Source organism: Strix uralensis, chromosome 2, assembly GCF_047716275.1.
Source record: "Strix uralensis isolate ZFMK-TIS-50842 chromosome 2, bStrUra1, whole genome shotgun sequence".
In the NCBI taxonomy this organism is placed as follows: domain Eukaryota; kingdom Metazoa; phylum Chordata; class Aves; order Strigiformes; family Strigidae; genus Strix; species Strix uralensis.
Genome location: NC_133973.1, coordinates 43,485,402 through 43,508,604, shown reverse-complemented (window position 1 = coordinate 43,508,604; position 23,203 = coordinate 43,485,402). Strand labels below are relative to the sequence as shown.

The 23,203-nt window shown below is 43.8% G+C and overlaps 1 protein-coding gene and 1 long non-coding RNA gene across 3 annotated transcripts in view; one reads left to right on the top strand and one right to left on the bottom strand.

Annotated features, from left to right (window-relative positions):
- Positions 1-988: 988 nt before the first annotated feature.
- Positions 989-10,565, bottom strand: LOC141939231 (uncharacterized). 2 transcript variants are annotated; one of them, XR_012627510.1, is made up of 4 exons: positions 10,429-10,565; positions 7,057-7,149; positions 3,006-3,313; positions 989-1,382 (listed from the first exon to the last, which is right to left on the bottom strand). It is a non-coding gene; the product is annotated as an uncharacterized LOC141939231 (long non-coding RNA). The 2 variants fall into 2 exon arrangements; XR_012627511.1 differs by lacking the exon at positions 989-1,382 and having other exon boundaries at positions 1,473-3,313.
- Positions 10,168-23,203, top strand: part of LANCL3 (LanC like family member 3) — a 39,438-nt gene continuing 26,402 nt past the window's right edge. Inside the window, exon 1 of the mRNA XM_074858559.1 lies at positions 10,168-10,728. Within this exon, the coding sequence (XP_074714660.1) occupies positions 10,183-10,728 (546 nt within the window). The 5' untranslated portion in view covers positions 10,168-10,182. The remainder of the gene's footprint in view (positions 10,729-23,203) is intronic.

Below are 23,203 nucleotides of genomic sequence, written 5' to 3'. Positions count from 1 at the left end.
TTTCTGGGCCTTCAAGGCAAGCACCAAAGAGGGTAAACTTTTAACAAAGTAAGGTAGGGAGAGGTTTTGGTGAAGGAAGAAATTGCACCCAGCAAGTCACCTTCTACAGTACTTGTCTTTTTTCTGCAGCATGTTGGAGGCAGAGACAGCTTTTCAGAAACCTTCATTTTCAGTCAAGGGTTAGAGCAGGACCTACAATGAATTAACTAATAATTTTACAGATAATACATGTAAACCGCTGTTCCTGACCTTGTACATTTAACAGTCACGCCTGTGGGCCATAAGGTGAAGAACAGGGATCCAAGGACATAACACGTTGGCAGCAAATTGTTGCCTGAGTGCCACAGAACTCCTTTCACAGTCCACTTGCTGCCTGCCAGTGAGCAGGGAGTGCCCACGCTCCCCAGGACGTGTGTGCTGAAGATATCTGGGTGGGAGGAGTAGGAGGTTCATTACGTTGTTCCAGAAGCTAATGGTCTTTAGGTGCTGTTTTAGGAAGAGGTCATCACTGGGCCATAAAATGCTTGGAACATGTCCCCTCTCACCCAGAAACTCCCTCTGTGGCAACAGTGGGGAGGATGCCAGTGGAAAATTCCTGTGCATAATGACATTGGATGTACTGGTTTTCCATCTTCTATATCTGCCCAAGCAGTGAAAAGCAACTGGAGTGACAGCCAAGGCTGATCCAGATGCAGCTTCAGGAAACATTACGCAAGCATAGGACCTTGATGTAAATGGGAGTCCAGGACCTCAATGCAAATGCGAGACAAGCCCATTTAAAATATCAGTCTGATTTCCTGCTGAGATAGGTTTGCTCTAATAAGAAGAAATATTTGAAACTTAAATCCATCTCCTGAATGCAACAATACCTAAATCTAAAGTCAAATATGGTAAAATGTGATTGAGTACCCCAGCGTGTGCCTCTGAGCCCTCCTATGCTGGAAGGCAAAGTGACATTAAAAAGAGGGAACAGTTTGTACATTGGCTAACATGCAGAGGTTTAATTTCTCCACAGTAGGTAACAAGCACTGACATCTGTGAAAGTCACTATGCATTGAAGAACAAGCGTCCAAATGTGGGGCATCCAGAAAGCCAGCCAGTCCAGACCTGCCAGCATCAGCAGCTGCACTTCTAAGCACAAAGTTTTTACTGCAGTGACTTCTGATGATTGAGCCCAGCATCCTTTTCAAAGGAGAGGCTTCTCATCAAACTGTGTATTAATGCCTGATTCCGGAGAGCTGATGGCTTTGTTTCATAATTTGACTCTGACAGAGGGGAACAGCAAAGGAGAGGCAGCAAGAGAAGGTGGCAAACACAGGCAAATTCTTCTAAACTAGTTGTGATTCTAAAAAGTAGTCTCGAGGTTGTTCTTTGTACAAGTGCTGAAAGCAATGAGGTGACACAAAAAAGGTTGATTTTAACAACAGCAGTGTGGAAACCAGCAAATAAACCAAGCAGTAAATGAGTAGGTATAACTGGATTCATTTGTTTTTAATGAGGTGCAAGAATAAAGGTAATAATCATAGAGAGGAATGGTTCCATTTTAAAATTATTTTCAAACTCACCAGAGCAAGTTTTATTTTCAAATTTGAAACATGAGATTATGCATACATATATATAATGAAAGTTTGTGTATAAATATTACATATATATCATTTCCTTTATCTACATCGCCTTTTTCATTAAAGAACTTGAATCATCTGGCTTACACAGAAAACTTAAAATAACCATGTGGAAAGGCGGTGCGGTTTTTTCTGTCATTCACTAGTGTGACTTTGTGAAGTCTTATGTGGTTTAAAATGTCCTTTAAACAGCCTTAATTCTGCCTACTTCAGAGAAATCTCAATTTACAGAACACTGGAAGGGGTAAATCCTGTGCCAAAGCAGCATAGGTCTGATCCACTCGAGCATGTGCTTTATATCAAGTATATGAGCAATACTTCTGACCCATATGGTTTACTGAATCAGAGCCTAATTTTGTACTATCCCATCCAAATTTATATCTTAGTACCTGAACATTTTGTCTTATCAACAGGGAACTAGAATGTCTCCCTGCATAATTCATGAAGCTGTGAATTATTTTTATATATCCTCTAGCTTTTTTTAAGACAGGCATTTGCAAACTGAAGACTAGAAAAACAAAAATCCTTAAAGGCATTCTGAAACAATCTTAGACCATGATCTTGCAAACAATATTTACTGAGAGCAGTGAGGGACTATTCGCATCTGTAAGATAAATCCCAAGTGTAAACATTTCCTGGATCATAGCTTACAGATTTGAGGGTGCAAAAATAAATCAAAATATTTTTGTTCAAAGTCCAATAACAATACTTCATATTATTTTAATTTATAACTTCAAACTACTAATAAAGCTTGTTCCTGCTAAAAAAACCCTGAACAAACAGAGTATATTTCACATTTCTGTTATCGCCCCTTGGATGCTGAACAAGGAAAATAGCATAAACTGCTACAGATGAATCTTCATCTAGCAGTCTATCACAGCTTCTATGCATCCCATCAGACTAACATATAGCAATGAAATGAAGACAGACGGTGTACAGTACAAGAGCTGTAAGTGAATGTGAACAGAAATTGATTTTGAAATGTTCTTGGCACTTTCCCAAGAAAACATTATCACTGTATTTAAAAAAAAAGTGCTCCATGCATTGTTTCAGGATTCCTAAGAATTAAAAACTTTGGCCTCCTTAGTTATTTTTTCTTCTGAGACCTATTTTCAGTTCAGTTGCAACATCTGCATAAAAAACAAACAAGCTTTTATGGACTCTTAAATTTAGCAGACCAAGAATAGTACTGAAGTGCCGTGTCTAGTTCTGGGGTCCCCAGTACAAGACAGATATGGAGCTACTGGAGAGAGTCCAGTGAAGGGTCACTAAGATTACAAAAGGCCTGGCGCATCTCTCATGAGGAAAGGCTGATAGAGCTGGGACTGCTCATTCTGGAGAAGAGAAGGCTCAGGGAGGGATCACATCAGAGTATATAAATACCTGAAGGGAGAGCGCAAAGAGGACAGAGCCAGGATCTTCTTGGTGGTTCCCAGTGACAGGACAAGAGGCAAAGGGCACAAACTGAAACACAGGAGGTTCTGTCTGTACATCAGGAAACACTTTTTTACTGTGAGGGTGACCAGCACTGGCATAGGCTGCCGCAGGAGGTTGTGAAGTCTCCGTGCTCAGATAGTCAAAAGTCTTCTGGACATGGTCCTGGGCAACTGGCTCAGGTGACCCTGCTTGAGAAGGGGAGTTGGACCAGAAGACCTCCAGAGGTCCCTTGCAACCACAGCCATTCTGTCATCCTGTGAATATATCAAGGATTGTGATTTAAAATGTGTCAGTCCAAAAAAATTCCTGAGGAGACTGCAGTTTTCTTGAGTATCAACCTCATTCATTTTCAATGTCTTAAATTAAGCCATCAGTTCCATTCTTTGAGTGGACAATAACTATACATGCAAAGTCAGGTTATTTTATGTTTTCCTAGGTCTGCAGTTGTAAGGGATAATTGATCAGCATCCCATGGAGCGAAGTCAATATTCTGCAGATTCATGAAAGCGTCTAGACCAGGCTGCTCTCACTTGCACAAAGCTGGACCTGTGCAATTTTGCATAACTCAGCGTTCCCTAACCTAGGCTACTTTATTCCTTAGGTTATGCTAAAAATAGCCAGGATAGAAAGTTCTCAGAAAAAGTCTCATATTGAAGTTTTCATTTTTGTAAACCCAGTCTTGTCTTACTGTTTTGTTAGTTTGACCAAAAAAACCCGCAACAAAACAAACAAATGAAAAAACACACAAAAAACCCCCCAACAAACCACCTGAAAGAGGTTTTGTTTCTGGACAATGTTGTATTTCTATGGTGTGACTGTGCGTGTGTACATATCTTGTAACACACAGCATATCACCTGGCACTATGAATGTCTCAAATATGTCAAGCTAAGAGATTTAGACCTGGTCAATATGCATGGCCAAGACAGAAATTTTTAAAAAAGGTCAAATGCTGCACTAGTTTTGATGATTCAGAACTTGGAAATTTTCCATCCATATTAGCACATATCTAACTTCCTAGCATATCATTAAAGGGTAACTTGTTTCCGGAGGTGCCATCTTTCCTCAAGGACATAAAACCATTATTATCATCATCATCATTAGTTGTATTTAAGACCGCAGGACATTTTCTTATCAGAATTAGTCTCATAGCCTGAAATTCCTAGGGCTCCAATAGCCCCCAGCTCTCTTCGTCGCCTGCAGGTGCTGTGGGATGAGGCCCACTGGGTGAGGTCACTGCCCTGGCAAGTAGAAGCGTGATTCGTTAATAAAAGTCTAACATTTCCATCACAGCAATTACTGAGATGAGCTAGCACAAAGGCAATAGCAAAATGTACAGAGAAGAAAATTCAAGTAAAACATCGTGGATAAAAACGTTAGCTGCCTTCAGGTAAAAAACACTACTTGATTTCAGATATTGATTTTTGTTCCTGTACTTTGAAATGCTTCCAAATTCCAGATGCAACAAAAATGTTACAATTAAAATCTTGGATATCACACTGACATCAACTGTAGAAAAGATGCACTCAAGGAAATTTAGAATTTACAACATATGTTGTACTGACAGACTAATTAGTAAGACAAAAATAACTATTTTGTTTTATTATTAACAGTGGAGTGCACAGTGGGATCTTTTGCTTCCTTATTCCAACCAGACAATGTCAGAACCATGCAGAGAACCGCAGATGAACTACGGCTCTCTAAGCATGTAAGAGTATTCACGGTTCATTAGAAATCACCTTGAATGTAAAAAAATGGACATAATCTGCTGAACAAAGATACTGTGGATTGTGACAGCCATGTCTGCAGAAAAGAGCTCCACCATCCTGTTAGTTTGAGTAGGTTCAAGCCAAGGGAAGGAACACTAGGAATAACAATGCCTATGGAAAAAGCTCAGGATAGGGGTCAAGGTAATGCTATTTTGAAGTTAGATTTTTACCAGTTAAGCCAAAACTCATAATTTCAAACCTCCTGCTCTGCAGAAAGCCCTGACATTTGTCAACAGCTGAACGGTGATTCACCCATCGCAAATAAGTCTACACAGAGATACTGAAAGATGTAATACTCTCTTCAGAGACTTCATAACAGCTGCTATGTTTTTATCTAAGCTGAAACTCTCACCAAAATTAACCCACCCCTCCAAATGGAAGATGTGATATTCTGTAAGAAGAATCAATTCTGTAGGCAATGAGTACCCACACTTTCAGTATCTTGTTACAAGAACCTTTAAGTTGTTCACTGTATATCCTCACCAGAAGGAAAAAAAAAACCAACAAAAAACCACCATCACCTGAAGACTTTGTAGCCTTGTTTCTTAAGGAAGCAAGGTTTGCATGATCATGCATGACATTTCCCATTATCCCCATAATTTTGAATCTGTTGGCCAATTTAAACCAAATTTGGTAATAAAGACAGAGTCTCAAAGAAACTGAACCCCTGTTCAATTCCTAAGTTTCATGAAGCTGAGCAGTGGACAGAAATTCAGTGTGCTCTTGGAGCAAAAAGCAATTCAGTGCAGCCCCTTACCATGGGCCAATTGTAACTCAATCCCACCCACCAGCCACAGACATCTGCCAAGTCCCCCAAGCCATCCGCAGCACATGCTTCCCACCAAATGGGAAGAGGATGGCTGGGATGCAGAGACCAACGTGAGAAATGCAACACGGGAGAGGCCTGGGAATAGGAAGGTGATAACGGCAAGCAGAAAACAAATCAGTCAGACACCAGACCTTATTAGTTCCACTGCTCACAGACCAGCTTGATTAACAACAAATACATGCAAGTCTCAGGGTGTAGGTCTGCTGCATAAGAGCACAAAAGCAGTCATTGTATACCTATTGGAATTCAAATGAGGTAGGAAAATTTAAATATCTGACATAATATTTAACATAATCTCTGTGAAATAACATGCTTTATCTTCTGATGTGTAATGTTCCTTGTGATTAAACAGCAATACATGCACTAAAACTTACATCACTTCTGTCACGCAGTTTGTATTATCAACTATACACAAGTAACAGAATAAAAGGTTGACAGGAAAAAAGATTCCATAGCACAATGCCAAGAAGCACTTGTTTTTCAAAAGAGGTCCTCATATCACTTTGTCAGTTTAACATCATGGAACAAAAAACACAAAACCTTTTGTGTAGCTTTTTAAGTGGAGTCCATACAGGACAGGATAGCTCAACCTGAGAAATGAAAAAAACACTTATGGTAAGAAACAGAATATACTGAGCCACCAGAGACTGCTGAGGTGATGTGGCTACCGAATGACAGTGCTATGAAATCCTTGGGGCTGCCTTCGCAGCATGACTCCTGGTCAGACTCCTCCGTATTTTGGCTACTAGCATGGTCTCTGCAGTGCACAGTGATAACTTCCTCTTCGTGAATCCATGGCTGGGAAGATAGAAGAAGGACATACCAGGAATGCAAGTACTTCTTTTCTAATGTGGTCATGGAACAGTGCTGCCTAATTCAATCCCTTCTGCCAAATGTCCAAAGGCCAGCTGCCTACCAAACGTGAACCCGATGACAGGGCAGGGATAGAGGTGATGCTGTAAACCCCAGAGCCACTTGTTTAGGAGTGTGTATTCCCAGGACAAAGCCCAAACAGGCAGGGAGAGGAGCTAGCTGCAAAGCCGACCTGCAGTGGCAAAGTCCTCTGGGGAGGGAAGAGCAGCACTGGGCAGTAAGGGGTAAAGAAGGCTGATTTTAACAGGTAGAGTGGGAACTAATTTTGAATTTAACAGTCGGTGTGCTCAAACCATCCTGAAGACCTTCTCACACAACCCTGCTAATGTGTTCACACCACTAAACACACTTCTGTTACTGAAGCTCTCAGCCTGTGTTTGGGGAGTCCACTGTTTCACCTTTGGCTCAGGAGACATGTGGAATACTGGGTAAGAACAAAACTGGCAACCATGTGGGTATCCAAAAATCCTGAAAGCGCACTAAATTGTTACATCAGTAAAAAATATTGAAGACAAATGACAGACTAACCTGTAAGACATTTGTTAGAAGCCTCCGGTCCTTACACTGCAACTGAGGAGAGACTACTGTGCTCTGTTGGAAATATCAGACGGCACAGATTCCCTGAAGGAATATATAAATAAACAAGTAGAAGTGAACAAGCATACATGAACAAGTACACCAATAAGTAGTTAGCCCTACTTTGAGCACGGGTTGGATGAGACGACCTCCTAAGGTCCCTCCCAACCTGAATTATTCCATGGTTCTACATTTTATCAATATGCAGCAAGCGTATCTCCAGAATATGTGTTCTATAATGATGGATTTACTAGAACAGAAGAAACAGCTTTGAGGCTTCAGCTCCCTCCTTCACCATTACATCCACCCACCACACCAGTATCATATCCTTTCCTTCTATAATCTGTCATTTTTTTCCTGCTCCTTGGCTTGCTGCATCAGATTTAGAGAGCCAAAGAGGAGGAAAGGCATGCCCAGGGAGCAGAAACCAGGGAGCTGCAGCAGTGCAGAGGGGCGAGAGGGGAGAATTCACATTTTTCTCAAGCTGAAGCCATATACCGGAGGCCCACACTTACACTGAGACCCAAGAGGGGGGCAAACCTCAAAGGATGATCTGACGAGAGACACATGATCTACATCTATGAATCACCCCTACTCCTCTTCCATTTGTATCATCTGTGCTTGGTTGAGTGAAAAAGATACAGAACACATCCTGTTTAAAAGCATGAAACTTTTGTACATGAAAACACAAACAGTTTAAGACATTTTTTTTACAGCTATAAGAGCATATGTGTAATTTTAATGTAGCTCTCCTTTTGGCTTTGGTGTTTTTAATACTCTTACACGGAAGAAGTACAGCAGAAACTGTCATCCTCATTTCTTGCTTGATTGCTGTATGACATCTGCTAACCCTACAGTGGCTAAGCGCTCTTTACTTTGTCAAAAGACTCTCCAGAGCAGGGAAGGTGTTCCTTTTTGGCATGTCATTACTGACTCCTTTTTGAAAAATATTGTAGCAGTCTGATTTGACCCTCATACAGAAAAGTGTGGCTAACCCAACTGATTTTCTTATAAAGCCTGTATTTTTCTTAAATCCTTTGCTGCTAAAACGCAGAGATCCATTTCCCCTTGCTGAGGTTCTCAAAAAGAGATGCCTGCACCAAGGTTGCTCGCTCGGTTACTTTCAGTGCAGGGAGACAAACACCTCCAGTGAGAGGATACCTTCACATCAATGGGAAGACTGTGTCTGAGACACCTCCCACCCCAGAAGACTGCGGGAAAATACCAGCCCTTTTAATTTGAAAAAAAAGATTGAAAACATGAAACAAGCATCCGCAAAATGTGGAATGGTGTCAGAATGAAAAATAAAACTCCCAGATTTTCACTTAAAAGAGCACTTAGGGAATCCACTTCTCTACAACCAACAGAAATTATGCTGGAAAATCCTTATCTACACCCTGAACCCTATCAACGGGCCAACAGAAGCCAGTTATGACAGAAAATAATGTATGAATGAGATGTCCTATCCATTGGCAGGGCACTTTCGTATTCTCAATGCTCTAGATCGTCAAGATCTGTATGATGGAAACAACATATGGTACAGTTGTGAATAAGACAGAAAATGGGGCTTTAAGGAACACTGTACAAACACAGACTAGTGGGTGTACATAAACACGGCAAAAATGCACTGATGGAAAGTGTAGAACCCAAAATCAGAGGGTGGAAGCAAACATCTCTGAGCAGATCATAAACCCAAAAAGAAGGAAAGAAAAAGGACAGGTGAGTTGAAATGAAAAGTGGGTGTGAAAGTGCAGATGAGGAGCTGCACAGTTGAAGGTACTTTGAGGGGGAGGCAGGAAGAGGGCTGAAACAAGAAGCCAGCATGAAGCAGAGAAGCCAGCCACAACTCTAGAAACGTCTTTCAATGTCCAAAGGACTGTGCTCTGGCTCTTGCTAGTCCTGTTCCAGCTGCTGGCTACTGGCTGGAGCCTCCAGCAAGCTCCTCCTTCCACCTTCCTTTGGGGAGGCCCTCAATTACGGAGGCTGCATCTCCAGAGAAAGTACCAGAGACCACCAGGTGACTGTAAGTCATGGACCTTTGATGGTAAATGCACTTATGCGGCACAAGTTCACATCATCAGGGCAGATGTGACAACTGTGTATTTGTATTATGTAAGAGTTGCTCTAGTATCTGCCTCAAGATTTTCCTTCTGTTTTTTCTTTTTCCTTTAACTAGGAATCTATTCAGTGGCCTAAATTTTCTGTTCCTCATAAGCTCTGCTTGGCTCATAGATGAAGGAAAGGGGCCAAAGGTGGCCTTGTGCCATTGCTGGTCTGCCGGGGACTTGCTTAGCTTTCCATGTAAATTGGCCTCGGGCTGCCCTCGTTAGGATTTGGCTCCCTCCTTCAGCTCTGGCGGCAGCAGCCCCCGAGGGGCTGTTCCACAGCCAGGAATAACTCAGGAGCAGCCCTCCGACCACCCTTCCCGCCCCTGGACCTCTCCCGCAGGCCCGGCACTCATCACCCCTGAGCCAGATCCTCCGGCAGCAGCCGGGCGGGCGAGGATGAAAAACCCCACAGACCCCTTTTCCTCGGGGTCTGCAGAGGGGGTCGGGCGAAGGCGAGGCTGGGCCTTCGATGTGTGAAGGGGGGAAGCCCCCCCCCCGGCATGACGAGCCGGCCGGACACCAGCACCGGGCCGGCCTCCCCCGCGGCTCGGCTCAGCCCTCTGGAAACCCGCGGCGGTCAGAGCCACCTCGCCGGCGGTTCAGCGGCCGCTCAGGCAGCGCTCGCCAAGCGCCGGCGGGGCGCTGAGGGGGGCAGCGGCGGCCGCGCTGGGGCAGACCCGTCCCCGGCGCTGCCGGGGCGACCGGCCGCCCTCGCCCCCCCCCCCCCCCCCCCCGCTCCGCTCCCCTCCCGGCGGCTCGGCCGGGGCCGCCCGCCCCGCCGCCCCTCACGGGCGCCGCCGCGCCCCCTCCCCGGCAGCCGGCGGGCGTCGGCGGGGGCGCCCCTTTCCCGCTTCTCCCGCTGCCTCCCGCCTCCCCGCGCTCCCTCCTCCCCGCTCCCCCGCCCCCTCCCCCGGCAGCTCCCTCCCGCCGCTCCCCGCTGCGCAGAGCGCCGCGCCGCGCCGGCGGGGGCATGGAGAGCCAGCGCTGCTTCGCCAACCGCTTCGATGACTACCCGGGCAGCCCGGCGGCGGCGCCGGACAGGGAGGCGGCGGTGCCGCTGGTGACGGCCACCATCGAGCGGATCCTGCGGGAGCTGCCGCCCCTGGGCGGCCCCCGCGGCTGCCAGGGCGGGCTGTACGGCGGCGTGGCCGGCGTGGCCTACATGCTGTACCACGTCGCGCAGTGCCCGCTGTTCGCGCCGTCGCGGGAGGCCTACCTGCGGGCCGCCCGCCGCGTCGTGGACGCCTGCCTGCGCTACCAGGAGGGCGGCGGCGAGGCCGACGCCGACACCCGCGCCGCCTTCCTGCTGGGCGGCGCCGGGGTGTACGCGGTGGCCGCGCTGGTCTACCGCGCCCTGGGGCTGCCCGACTTCGCCCGGCCGCTCGGCAAGTTCCGGGAGCTGAGCGAGGTCTGCGCCCCGCTCTCCTTCCTCGAGTGCGGCTCCGACGAGCTCTTCGTCGGCCGCGCCGGCTACCTGTGCGCCGCCCTGGTGCTGAAGCAGCGGCTGGGCATGGAGGTAAGGGGCCGGGGGGCGGCGGGTCACACACCCACCACCACAACCCTCCCCCCCCCTCCCCCCCCACCGGCGGGGACCGACTCCGCCGTCGGGGCCGTCGTCGGGTTCCCTGGGAGCTGGCGGCGGCCCCTCGGGCCGGCAGCTCCGCGTCCCGCCCCGCGCTGCTGCCGCCGAGGCGGGGCTGTGCCCTCCTCGCCTCTGGTCCGCGGTTGGGGGGAGGATGCACTGGTGCCGGGGCTCTCCCCAAAAGAAAAAAAAATTTTAAAAGCGCCTTTTCCAGCTTGCGCTTTGGGGGCTTCAGGCAGAGCTCCCGGGGGGCTTTCTCGCTGTTTCCCCGCAGCGCTCCTCCCCTAAATAAACGCCGCATCTCTTGCAAGAGGGAGCGCCGGGGGGCGCGGGGTGCGGTCCCGCTGCTGGAACAGGGCGCTGCCCCCCGCCGCAGGGCGCTCCCCGGCACGCCGGGAGCATCAGCGCTTGCTGCCAGGTGGTGAATTATTTGGCAGGAGCCACCCCGGACTTTTCAAGAATATTTCCGTAAAATGAAGTGAGTAAGAAAAAGAATAGTGTTGGGTGAAACAGGGTAAGGAACCTTGCAATAGTAAGTGGTGCTGTGCTATAATTTGCAAGCAAGGAACCACATTTTCAGAGGCACTTGGTCTTACTAACCCCAGTGTACAGCAGCTGGGAGTCTTGGAAATCTGGCTATGTATTTTGCTGCTTTTCATGAATGAAAGCTGTTTTTTTCTGGAAGCATGAGATGTGATTATGGTTCAACGTGCTGTTGGTTTCAGCAGTCGGTACTTTACCCTAGGATATTGTCATTGTCAGTGCTGACAGTTCAGACCTTCCAGTGACTACAGCATAATAGTGCAACTGGTTCTGTTTGCTGTGCTGTTCGTTACTGGTCAGTGCAATATCTGAGCAGGCATTTGTTAGATTTTTAGTTCCTGTCCCTCTTGTCAGGTCCAATCTGTGTTTCCTCTGTTAATCACTGATTTGCAAGTTCATATGCTTCTGGCTTGCTTTCCTCCTGGGAGAGGAAGCAACTATTGCAAGTAAATAAAAGATGTGAAAACAAGAGGCTCTGCCCCATCCAATACCAGTCACTGCAATCAGAGTCCAAGGAAGTTCATTTAATGGAGGACTCAGGAGGCTCCAGGGTATTCAGAGAAGGCAAGAAGAATGTTCAGTCAGTTGAGCGTTTTGATTGCCTTGAACAAAAATTCTTACATCACTAAGCATTCAAAGTAGCATACCATATGTGCTAGCTGTTTCTTTGTATAGGATTGTCTGACAATCATAACCATAAAAATGCTTATGTTATTTTTAACCATAACATAACCAATCTTTTCATTCTGACAATATTTTCTATGAGAGGAAAGTTTTGTAGACACATCACAATCCTATGCGCACTGTGCAGCAGTGCCAGCCTGAGGGATGGGTTCCTCGCAGAGGAAAAAGCCATCCCTGATAGTTCAGTTTGCACTGGGGGAGTGTATCTAGTACCCATGTCAGTGCTTATGATGGTGTTGTGACATACCAGCTGAATGAGGTGGCACCCTGGACTCTACTGCTTCATTAATTCCATTATCTGTCTTACGCCCTATTGAGAGCAATCGCTGAACAGTGTGGAGAGTAGCTGCAATCACCTCTGACAGACAGTGTGAGGAGGGGGAAAGCTCTGCTCTCTGTTTGCTTGCTTGTTGAAAAATTACACTTCACGCAGCTGTAAAGAGTTAAACATCCCCACAGATGAACAGAGGTATACACTTATTGTGGAATCCATTGTAATCTATAATTACAATCATAGAGGGGTTTATTTTGCCAATAAAACATATTCTGTGTCCCCTTGCTGATGTTTTCATTGGTAAACTAACATCCTTCCATAGTAGTATATATTCTGTCACTGCATTGTAATTTTAGATGTATAGTGCAAGAAAGAAATCAAAATAATCTAAACTGTTAAGTATTAATAAAACCAACTCTAATTTTTAATTTTAACAAAAATTAAAACTTTAAAATATTTTGCTCCTCAATGAGGAAAACAATAATGATTTCTAGTCCACGGGTACTCATGCTTGTGCAAAATTTGGGTCCTTTGATAAATGTTCCCATCCTAATACAGAATTATTTTAATGAGTACGTTGCCAGAGCAGACCCTGCATCTTTTTACAAATGAAGAAAGGGATGCCCAGAGAGAGTGCATGTCATTTATTACCCAAGGTCAAATGGTAAGCCAGGTACATCCCAAAATAGAAGCAATGTCTTGTGATTTGAACCACTGGAAAACGCTACATCCTGTAATTTGATTGTGCACAGTCTCACATGACTCATTGCAGCATGTTTTCTTGTTTCCCACGTTCTTTTTTTTTGAGGATGCTGTGCAAACATTTCCAGCACAAAGTGAAATCCATTCCTTACACTGAAATACAGCCACTGCTGCCCATATGGTTGGTTTTTCCTCTGAAGAAGTCAAATGGTGACCTATATACAAGACATTGTTTGTCCTTGAAGAAAGGCTTTTCGAGCAAATTTCACAATTTATGTCGTGGGTTTGGTTTTTGTCTTTTCCAGGCAGGGAAGGAAGGAGGCTGTTTTATTTCAGTAGATGCCAGTTTAACTTAGCTGCTGTGTCCTGATGCTTCAGTTTCTTGCTAAAGAATCTCTGTGTTTTAAAGCTTCACATGTTCTTCTGAAAGTTAATGGACTGTCCTGAAGCACCCAGTGTGTTGAATAACACTGACCTCACGTGAAGAAGGCATTTGCATTCAGCTGGTTTTCAGAGTTTTAGGCTAATGCAGCATTTTCCCCTGATGAATTAATTGAGAGTTTTTGCATGAGTAAGGATTACTTCCAACAGTCAAGGCTTAACAGGATCTGACTTTCATGATGCACTATGCATTAGAAAAGAAGTTTGTTTTCATCCTTTCTTTAATTTCCATTACATTGCAGTCGGTGCTTCCCGGGTGGAGATGGGTAAAATATTGTTTTGGCAGAAACAATGAATCATTTGTATAAGGTACATATGAATAAGGTGCATGTACTTTAGCTGTCCTTGACTGCTGTGTTTTCAGGGTTTGGGAGAAATTTTGTTTCTGTTCTGTCTTCTTTGGGTACCTCTTTTTCTGATGCTTCCAGTGTTGGTTCATCATGTGTTTTTGGGAGAATCTGTCAGCCCTGCTTTTAATTCTCTTCACTCAGTCTCTATTTGCTTGTGCAGATGGTAGTAAGACACCATTAAAATGGTGGTCCCATCCTGTTGGATGGTATTTTATCTTCTCATTTTTTCTCAGTGATGTTTCTGTCACATTTCGTGGTTGATGGAGCATGGTGTGTCTCAGTAGTTGCACTTCCTTCTGGCAATGTAACTGTCAGATGAGGGAGGAAAAGGTACAGAAGTTCAAGTGGCTTCTTGCATCACCATCTGCTAAGATGTTACTGCCTTCTAGCGCAGGTCAGGTTTTCTTTTAATAACTGACTGAACCGATGGGCTTGACTGACTTCTGCTAGCTCTGGGTTGCAGCAGAAAAGACAGCGACAGATAGCAGTGTACCATGTAGGAGGCAGGGCAGCATCTTGCATGACTGCCTGGTGCTGTAGTTTCATTAGAGACTGTGGTTTTGAAAGACACTGGGGACACCGTAAGAGACCCTTGCCTGCAGTTGCAGTGGTGAGAAGCTGAACCAGAACACTATGCCAGTAACAGGGCCAAACCAGTTCCCTCAGGGGCTGAGCCACTGGAGTGAGTCTTGAGAGCCTGCAGAGACCTTAAACTCTTTTGTGACACTATGTGGTTAAGCTTTCTGTATCTGTAGCAGAGGGGCATCTCAATTTCCTTTTCCAACAAATGCGACGTTGTGATTTGGTGTGTGTTTCTGAGGTTGTTGTCCCGTCACAAGGAGGGAACAATTCTGATGTTACTCTGTTATGGGATGCCAGAAAGGCCAGTGGTCTTTCTAGCAGGACTCCTGAGTGTAGCCCCAGGGCTAAAAATGATACTTAACCCTGGCTGCTGTCTATCACTGGAACCTCTTCTCTCTTGGACCTCACAAGATTGCAAATCAAGCTGACCAACCTCACCTGGTATGTGGAAAACAGAAATAGCACTGCTGTGTGATGTCTGGGATCTGACTGCCACAGCAAGGGAAGTGTGAGGCAGGACTGGCTTCAAAAGGCAGTGGAACAGACTGGTCTGCAGTGCATGGGACCTGACAGGTCCAGCCAGTGTATTTAGTAATATTATGGGAGAGAAGATATAAATAAATGAAAATTATTTTCTTTCAACTCCTCAGACAACTCTAGATGATATTACTTGTTCCTTAGAATCTTCCCTCCAGCTGGTGTTTAAAGACTCTAGTAGGTTACTTTGCTCCACATTTTTTTCAATCTCTTAGAAAAAAATTCAGAAAGTATGAAAGGAAGGAGCTTCCTGAATCCTGCCTAGAACATGTTCATTTGCAGCTCTTTAAAGTGGAATGTAAATGCATTAATGCTGAACATAGTGTTTATGAAAGAGCCTCAATCGACTGATCTTAGAAAGGGAGATCTGCAAAATACCCACAGAAGAGATGCATCTCCAAGTGCTGTAGCACAGAGTCCCCATGTTAGGCTTTTAATCTTACTTGCACCTGAAAGGGAAGGGTTGTCCTTTGAGGTGAGATTTCATTCCTTCTCTATGCCCATTAAAGTCCTTTCTCTCTGTAGAAGAATTTGCCACTTTATCTGAAACGTGGTGGTGTTTGAAATGTCAAATATCATAGCGCTAGCTGGAGCTGTACTGATTTCATTATTTCATTTTACACAGGCCACTACACAGCCAGGATGTCATTTTTTGCCACAGAGGATTAAAATGAGATAACAGTAAAGATAAAAAGCTTTTGATCCTAGCCTGCCTCTTTTAAATGTACATTCTTCTTGCCGCGGTTTCCCAAACCATACACTGGGGCTAGATTTTGCATTAATTTGCTTAAATTGATGAATTTAAACTGGGAGCTGAAAATAGGAGTTTTCTAAAGTGAACAGTGAAACAAAGGGAATTATTTGCATCTGGATTTTTTTGGAAAGCATTCTGAAATAGTTTGGGTTTACATTTGAGAACTTCTCTGTTTCTCTTCAGCAGGGCAACATGAATCTTTTTTATTTTAAACAGTCTTCAAATTCTGAGGTGGGGACGTCTTGATAATGGCTGCTGGGATTCAGTTCAACACAGTGGGCACTGAATATCGAGTTGAGAGTTAAAGTAGAAAATATGGGGTTGAAAGTGTTGAATTTCAAGTGTATTATTTAACAGCCAGTAAAAAAGCACTGCAGTACAGAGTTTGGTGTGGATCCTGCCAGGATTGGAGGTTTGATTGACAGAAGTTTAGCTACATACATTATATATTCTGTTGCAGAAATATGGATTTCAGCTGCTTATAGCTGAAGAGCGGTATTAATCTGCCATCGTCTTCTAAAAAGACAGTTTTGTACAAAAGCAGTGTCGTTCTCTGTACTGCTTTGTGCTGTTGGAAGAATGTTTGCCTATACAGCAGTATCTTTTTGCTGGAAAAGCAGCCCAAGCAGTAATACTGATGTTAAAATATCAGTTTTTAACCAAAAAAAGAAATATATTTATCCGGAGGCATCTCTTTTATCCAGAATAGATTTCTACTTTCCCATCCTTCTTCTAACTCCTTTAAGTTTCACATATTGGAAGTCAAGTCTTAAACCTTGTCCGTTCAGTCATCTTCCTCATCATCACCATGTAGAACTTTTAGGTCACCCTTTGGAGTTTGTCACTACCGTTCCTTAGCCTGCTAGAAGCAGAGGTGTTGAATGCAGTGTCTTTGTTCTCTGCAGAGCAGGGCGTGCTGCCTCTGACTTGAAGATGAGATTTGCAGAACAAAATGCAGGAATCGGAACAAGGGCATTTTTGTGGAAAAGGTGCTGAGCAGTTCTTTGGACCTGCCGAGTGTATCTGGTGACTGAATCTCTGGAAGCATCCAGAGCTGTCAGAGTGTTTGAAGCAGAGAAGCAGGGGATCTCTCCAACAGAGAGGTGCAGGGCTTGCATGGAAGCTACTGTTCTTCACAGAGTTACTCGTGGTCGATTTGGTGGTACAGTGCAGGAAGTTTTTTGACTCTGTTGCTTCAGATTTTTGTGTTGTATTTTATACATATGTCAAAGAACTTTATTACAATACTGTGTTTCTACAGTTAGCTATATTTGACATTTATGTTTTCCTCTGTGACAAAGGCTAATAGTGATTTTTTGGCATGGTTCTCACAAAGGACCAAAAGCCACAGTTAACTGTGTTAACACATCACAGTTAACACTGGATGACACAGCAGAAGGAAAGAGTGCATGTGTAGAATATTCAGATATGGTGGAGTGCGTGAGGGCAGAGAAGCAGGCAGGCATGGGGAAAAAAGATGTTTGACAGAAGCCGAACAGAGAGGAGAAAGACAAAGCCAAAAAAAAATTACCAAAAACCAAGAGTAAGTTGCTGGCAAAAATATAAAAATGGAAAGCTGCAGAGGGGTAGCAGAATTAAAAGATGAAGGGGAAAAGGCAAGAAATAATGTAGACCCTGGAGCAGGGGAAATTTAAAACTAAAATCAGGTTCTGTGTCAAACTCGTGTGGATCTGATGGCTAATGAACTCAATTTAAAAGAAGATAGAAGTTCAACACAGGAGTAGAGACAGGGAGAAAACAGATTAGGGAGCGAGCAGAGGAGTAAACTACATTTCTTGGAGGAAAATTACTATTTTTGTCTGCTTGGTTTTTGTTTGTCACTCTTCTGTCACCATATTCGCTTTGCATAGGCTCATACACTTACAAAAATAGTTGTCATCACATTCAGTGCTTGAAAATTCAGAGCACAACATTACGTCTTACATTCCATATTTTCTTTTAGGAGATAACTACTTGATGTCTGGAAGCAAATGTGGGCATTTTCACGAACATTGATGTACTTCTTCTGACACTGACATTTTCCTATTATATGCATATAATACTATAAATTAGTATGTAACCTAAACTGTAATGCTGTTAGTAAACCTTACTTTGGTACCTGGCTAAAGAAGCAGAAATGTGAAAGGCTGAGCTGCTCCTGAGAGGAAGGGCACAAGGCTAACAACAATTACCAATGAAAGCATAACATCCTCAGCACTTTACAGCACTGAAATGGACGTATATAATTAAGCCTTAAGTTTCTCTGTAGTCATTTAATACACATCATTAGAACATTAGATTTGTACGTAAATCATAGCACAACTATGCACCACTACTAGCAGGGCCCAAATATAGAAAGCATCTTCTTTCTTCTCTCCTCCATTAAATCAATAGACCCTGCTTCTCTCTGTTAATTCAACTGGACAGTCTTAAAATCAACCTACCACCCTATTGACAGGGTGTATAAAGACTGCAGAGCAGTTTACTCAGCCAGTAAACTGCTGTCTTCAGCCTCGCCTCCAAGCAGTGGATGAGCTCTGAAGAGATGATCAGGGAGGCAATTAAAATGGGTAAGTCCATGGTCCCACTCTGCTGCTGTGGGAGCATCCCGTCACAGCATGGTGTAAGGCATTTGCTGTACATGGCAGTTTTGTTTGTCAGCCAACTTTTCTATTCCATACCCTTTTTAAAAAATCAGAATTTGATATATATAATCAGGTCACCATTTTTTGATAAGACAGTCTGTCAAAATGGCTCTTTGTCTGTGTCTGTAGTGCAGTTCTTTGACTATTGACAAGCATGAGATTAAGCACTGAGTGATGTTGCGTAACCTTCTGTCCACTCCGTTACAACAGAGCTCAATGAAAACACTGTGTCAAAACCAATTATTTCTTATCTATGTTGTGGGATAATTTTCAAGTGGTGGTTAGTGAGCTGATTAATTTTTCTAGGAGTAGCAAGGCAAAATAATTGAAATAGCGATTTCATTTTAGGCAAACATGATCAAGAAGTATCTCAATAGCAATCCAAGCTGTTGCTGAGTCATTTGGTGTCTCTCATCTTGGTATATTTTGATGTCTGAGAGCAGAACCATAAATCTATTTTTGCAGCAGATCAGCATTCCTGAATTCCTCGTTTTAATGGCTTAATATCTCTTGTTGAAGAGCAGTGGATCGTGAGTGAAATGGAATGGATGTCAGATAGCACTGAATGACCCGGGGGAAAAAAATGTGGCAGATAAATACACCTTCTAGGTGTCCAAGGCATTTAGTTACTTTGTGTGGCTAATCCTTTTCTTCACAGAATACTTCTACTCCCTCATTGGTACAATGTTAAAATAACGGAGGATTATAGGTTGGGGATGTGCTGGTCAAATTTAGATTTCAGTGTCAGGGAAATGGAAGCTGCTCTTAGGACTGTGTGGGCATGGGGCTAGAAACAGCACAGGACAAAGCAGCTCTCCACTGGTGGGTCAGTGCAGAATCGGAAAATGGTGGGTATTGCATATTCCATACTGGCAGTGTTCTGCAGTTTGCCTGCTCAGTCCTGACAACCAAATGATATTGCTACCAGAATCAAAGAACTGGTGGGGACCTTGTGAGGTAATTCAGGTTGCTGTCTAGCCCCTCAGGCAGGCATATCTGTGCCTGTGTCATCCGTGGCAGCCTCTCTTCATACCCCCGAGTGATGGAAGATCTGTAGTCTGCCTTGGTTTCTGAGACACTGTTTTGTTAGCTTCCCTATTAGAAAGGCTAGCCTAAGGACTAATCTGAATCTTGCCGTAATTTAAGACTATTTCTTGTCCAGTCCATTGAGAAGTAGTGAGAAGTTGTGTTCCTCTTTACAGAAGCTCTTCATATATCTCAAGACTGTTATAATTTCTACCCTTAGTCTTTTGTTCTCTAAATAAACAATCCTTCCGGTCTTCCTGTGTGTGTCATGCTTTTTATGCCTCTAGACATTCCCATTGCACTCTGCCAACCTCCCTCCAGCCTTTCCTGAAAGTTAGTCGCATGGTTCTGGCACAAGCCTTTCTAATTGAGCAAGAGAGATAACTGTTTCTTCCAGGTCTTGTTTCTATTTATACAGCTCAGTAGGGTGTTTGCATCTCACACCAGTGTGACACTGACTCACATCCACCTCATGACCTGCTGTTATCCAGCAGTTGTTTAGTGGGCCAGTGCTACATGGACAGGTATTCATTAGGAAAAGCCTCTGAAAAAGTGAAGTAGGTAGAGGTCATGTAAAGGCAGGGAATCATTGAACCACAGAAGCTGTGCTGTGATAACGCGAAATGATAAGCTTCTTCAACTGAAGGAGCTTTGTTTAATTAATGCTAACTAGAGAATCTCCTTTGCTTTGTTCCCTGATTAAAACTGGGAATGTGTTATTCTGTGTTGTAACACCAGATTATATATTTGGGGACATCTGTGAAGTGATAAAAGTTCCTTTGTGGAAGTATAGTTGGAGCAATATATTTGAGAGGATCATATTAAGTCAGTTATTTTGTCCACAGTAGAAATCAAGGAATAAGTGAAATCTGAGGTGTCTGAAGGATAAACTTATTCTGTTCTTGTGATTTACTTTTGTTGCTAGTGTAAAGGTAAAGCTCAGTGTTGTCTCTCTCCCTAATTCTGTGATCTTCAGTGAGGGCCATTTTATATATTCTTGGATTCACCAGCAGCATGAGTCAATGCAAATCCGTCCTTTTATTTTTATGAAAGTTTCTTGTGACTACATCCAGCATCACCAAATGTGGTTTTTTGGCTTACTGGAACTGCCCTAACAAAGGCAAAGATTGTCTTGCAGTAATCTGCAAGCAGGGATTGAGAGAATCAGCCTTGCCATAGATGTTCATAGGACTTCGAGCGTGCCATTTTCACTAAGGTGCTTCATCCCTTTGTAAAGTTAACTCCTGATCTCTAGGTATTTTTACTTGCCATCTGTGAAATGGATAATGTTATACTTAATTGACTTAGTTTTCTAAGGCTAAGCCAGTGATTAATTAGTCAAAATTATAGTTACAATAGCAAGGGACCCCAAGATACACATTCCACATGTAGCTGTTTAAATTTGATCAGACATAAGTTGGTCAATTATGAACTTGGGGAAAATTCTTAGTAGTAGCACAGCAAAACAAACTTCAGGCTCTTTAAATAAATATTGATTTGTTTGTTCTTGGTCTTGCAGAGCTGAATCAATCATAAGCTCTTTTATGCCAGGCTGCCATTTTTGTACATAAACATTTTTTATTATGCCAGCAAAAATACCTGGGAATAACGTGTATATAACTGCTACACATCCAGAAGACAAAATGTAGACAGAGTTATAGTATGAATGCATTTGTCCTATTTTTGTTTTTGTTCTCTAAGCACTGTGGGACTGCTAGCTTATTTTGGTAAAACAAATATTGTGAGATAATTTTTTAAAAAATCACACAGGTAAGCTGAGTCAAACTCAGAGCTGAATCTAAAGATCTCTAGAGGAGTAAAATCTATAGCATCTGTCTGAACAGACTATTGACATAGTCACTTATATTTGGCTTTGTCTCAGTCATAGAGTCAAAGCATGGGCAAGGCTGGAAGGCACCTCTGAAGATCTTCTGGTCCAGCCCCCTGCGCAGAGCAGAGTCCACAAGTGCAGGTTGTTCAGCGCCGTGTCCACTTGGTTTTGAATATCTCCACTCTGAGGCCTCCCTGGGCAACCTGTTCCTGTGTTTGGCCACCCTCACAGTAAAAGCTTTCTCTTTATGTTTAAGTAGAATGTTCTGTCACTGGGCACTGCTGAGAAGACACTGGCTCCGTCTTCTCTACTCTCTCCCATCAGGTGTTTGTACACATTGATAAAATCTTGCCTGAGCCTTCTCTTCTCCAGGCTGAACAATCCCTGAGTTTAATACATGGAAAGCACCTGTGGAGGGCCAGAAAAATAAAATGTGACTCCCGGAAATTGCAGTCATTCCTGCTCTGTTTGCCTCATTCCCCAAAAGCAGGCTCATGGTGCTATTCCACCTCCTCTGACTTTCCCCTAGTACCTTGAACAGGCAAAGAATTGCACCTTTTTTACCCTGCAGTTGCAAGGAGGGAAGAGCCTGAAGTCCAGAAGTGTTGAAAGGAGTCATTCAGCACCACACTCTGCCACAGAGCCTTAAACACCGGTTGCATCCCTCCTTGTCAAGCTTTGCTGTATCAAGGAAGGGCAAAATCTTCCCCCAGTAGCTAAGTATTAAGGTTGACAAAATTGTTCCTGGCTTTTGCAGGTAACTGGGAAAGTTCTGGATATGAATGGCTTTAGTGTAAAAATTGGCTTTTTAAGAAAAACAAAGCAGTCTTAGAGCATGGTGCAGCCCAAGGGCTTCTCAGTGCCTTGCTCCCCTGCAGCACTGAACGTCTGTTAGTGAAAATGTCTGGATGATCATAAGAGGTGGACCATGCCCCACAGTTAAAGGAAGACAAGAAATACCCTAAAAGTACCTGTCCCCCTGAGCTATGGGAAGATTATTTCCTAAGCGCCCATATTAATCAAACACCACAGATTGCTGCTTACCAGTGGAGGAGGGAGTTCCTTGTCCCACGTTATGTGTGAGGAGCCAAGGATGCAGCAGAGGAAGAAGGTGAAACCTCTTTCTGAAAGCTGAGTTATAGGCCAGAGGTGATAAAACAGTCTTCCAGCAGATACACAGGACACCCCTCAAGCATGGTTTTCTTTTTTCTGTGGTTTTTTTTTATGGGATCTTTTTCAAATTTTGCAAGACAGACATCAGAGGACTTCTGAGCCCTTGAAGTGAAGCTGCTTTATTCCAAGAGCATCAGAATATTAAGCACACAGAATAGGTAGGAAGAGCATCTGGCAAAAAATTTTAAATACATATAGTTTGACTTAACAAGCTTGACTTGAAAAACACATTTTGTCATCTGTAGGTCCAGAAATAGCTGGATGGGCCCTCCTGTCTCACTTTGCAGTTCTTCCTGTAGGGCTGCAGAGAACAGTCATGTAAAATGACAAATCCAGAAAAAAGGGAAGCATGGCGTTGAGTGCTCCCAGGGCAGCGACATCACCATGTAATCTGTAGCATGAAGTAATAGTAATTCCTGTTAGTTAATTATACAGCACTTTGAGATCTTCAAATGCAAGGTAATGGCTGAGTGCAGTGAATATTTGTTTATTATTGGTGGTGCTGGTGGTATGATTTGTCTCATGGCCCTTACTCCTCTTCCTCCTTTCTGTGTGAGGTTTGAACTCTTTTAGAATAATCTGAATGGCTCCTTCTGGCACAGCAGTCTCTTTTTTCCAAAGCATGCTTGGTTTATGCTCAGTCACAACTGAGAATAAGTAGCGCAAAGGGAAGATTGATAACACTTTTCTGATTTTATTATAGGACCAAATGGCAGTCTTTTAACCGGGACAAAAATACAGATGATGATCCCATTATTTACCAAGTAAGCTACATTTTAAAGAGCACAGTATCCCACACTTCCTCAAATTAATCTCATGACTCTTACTCTGCCCTTGAAATGTGGCAGTATTGAATTATAAGTGACT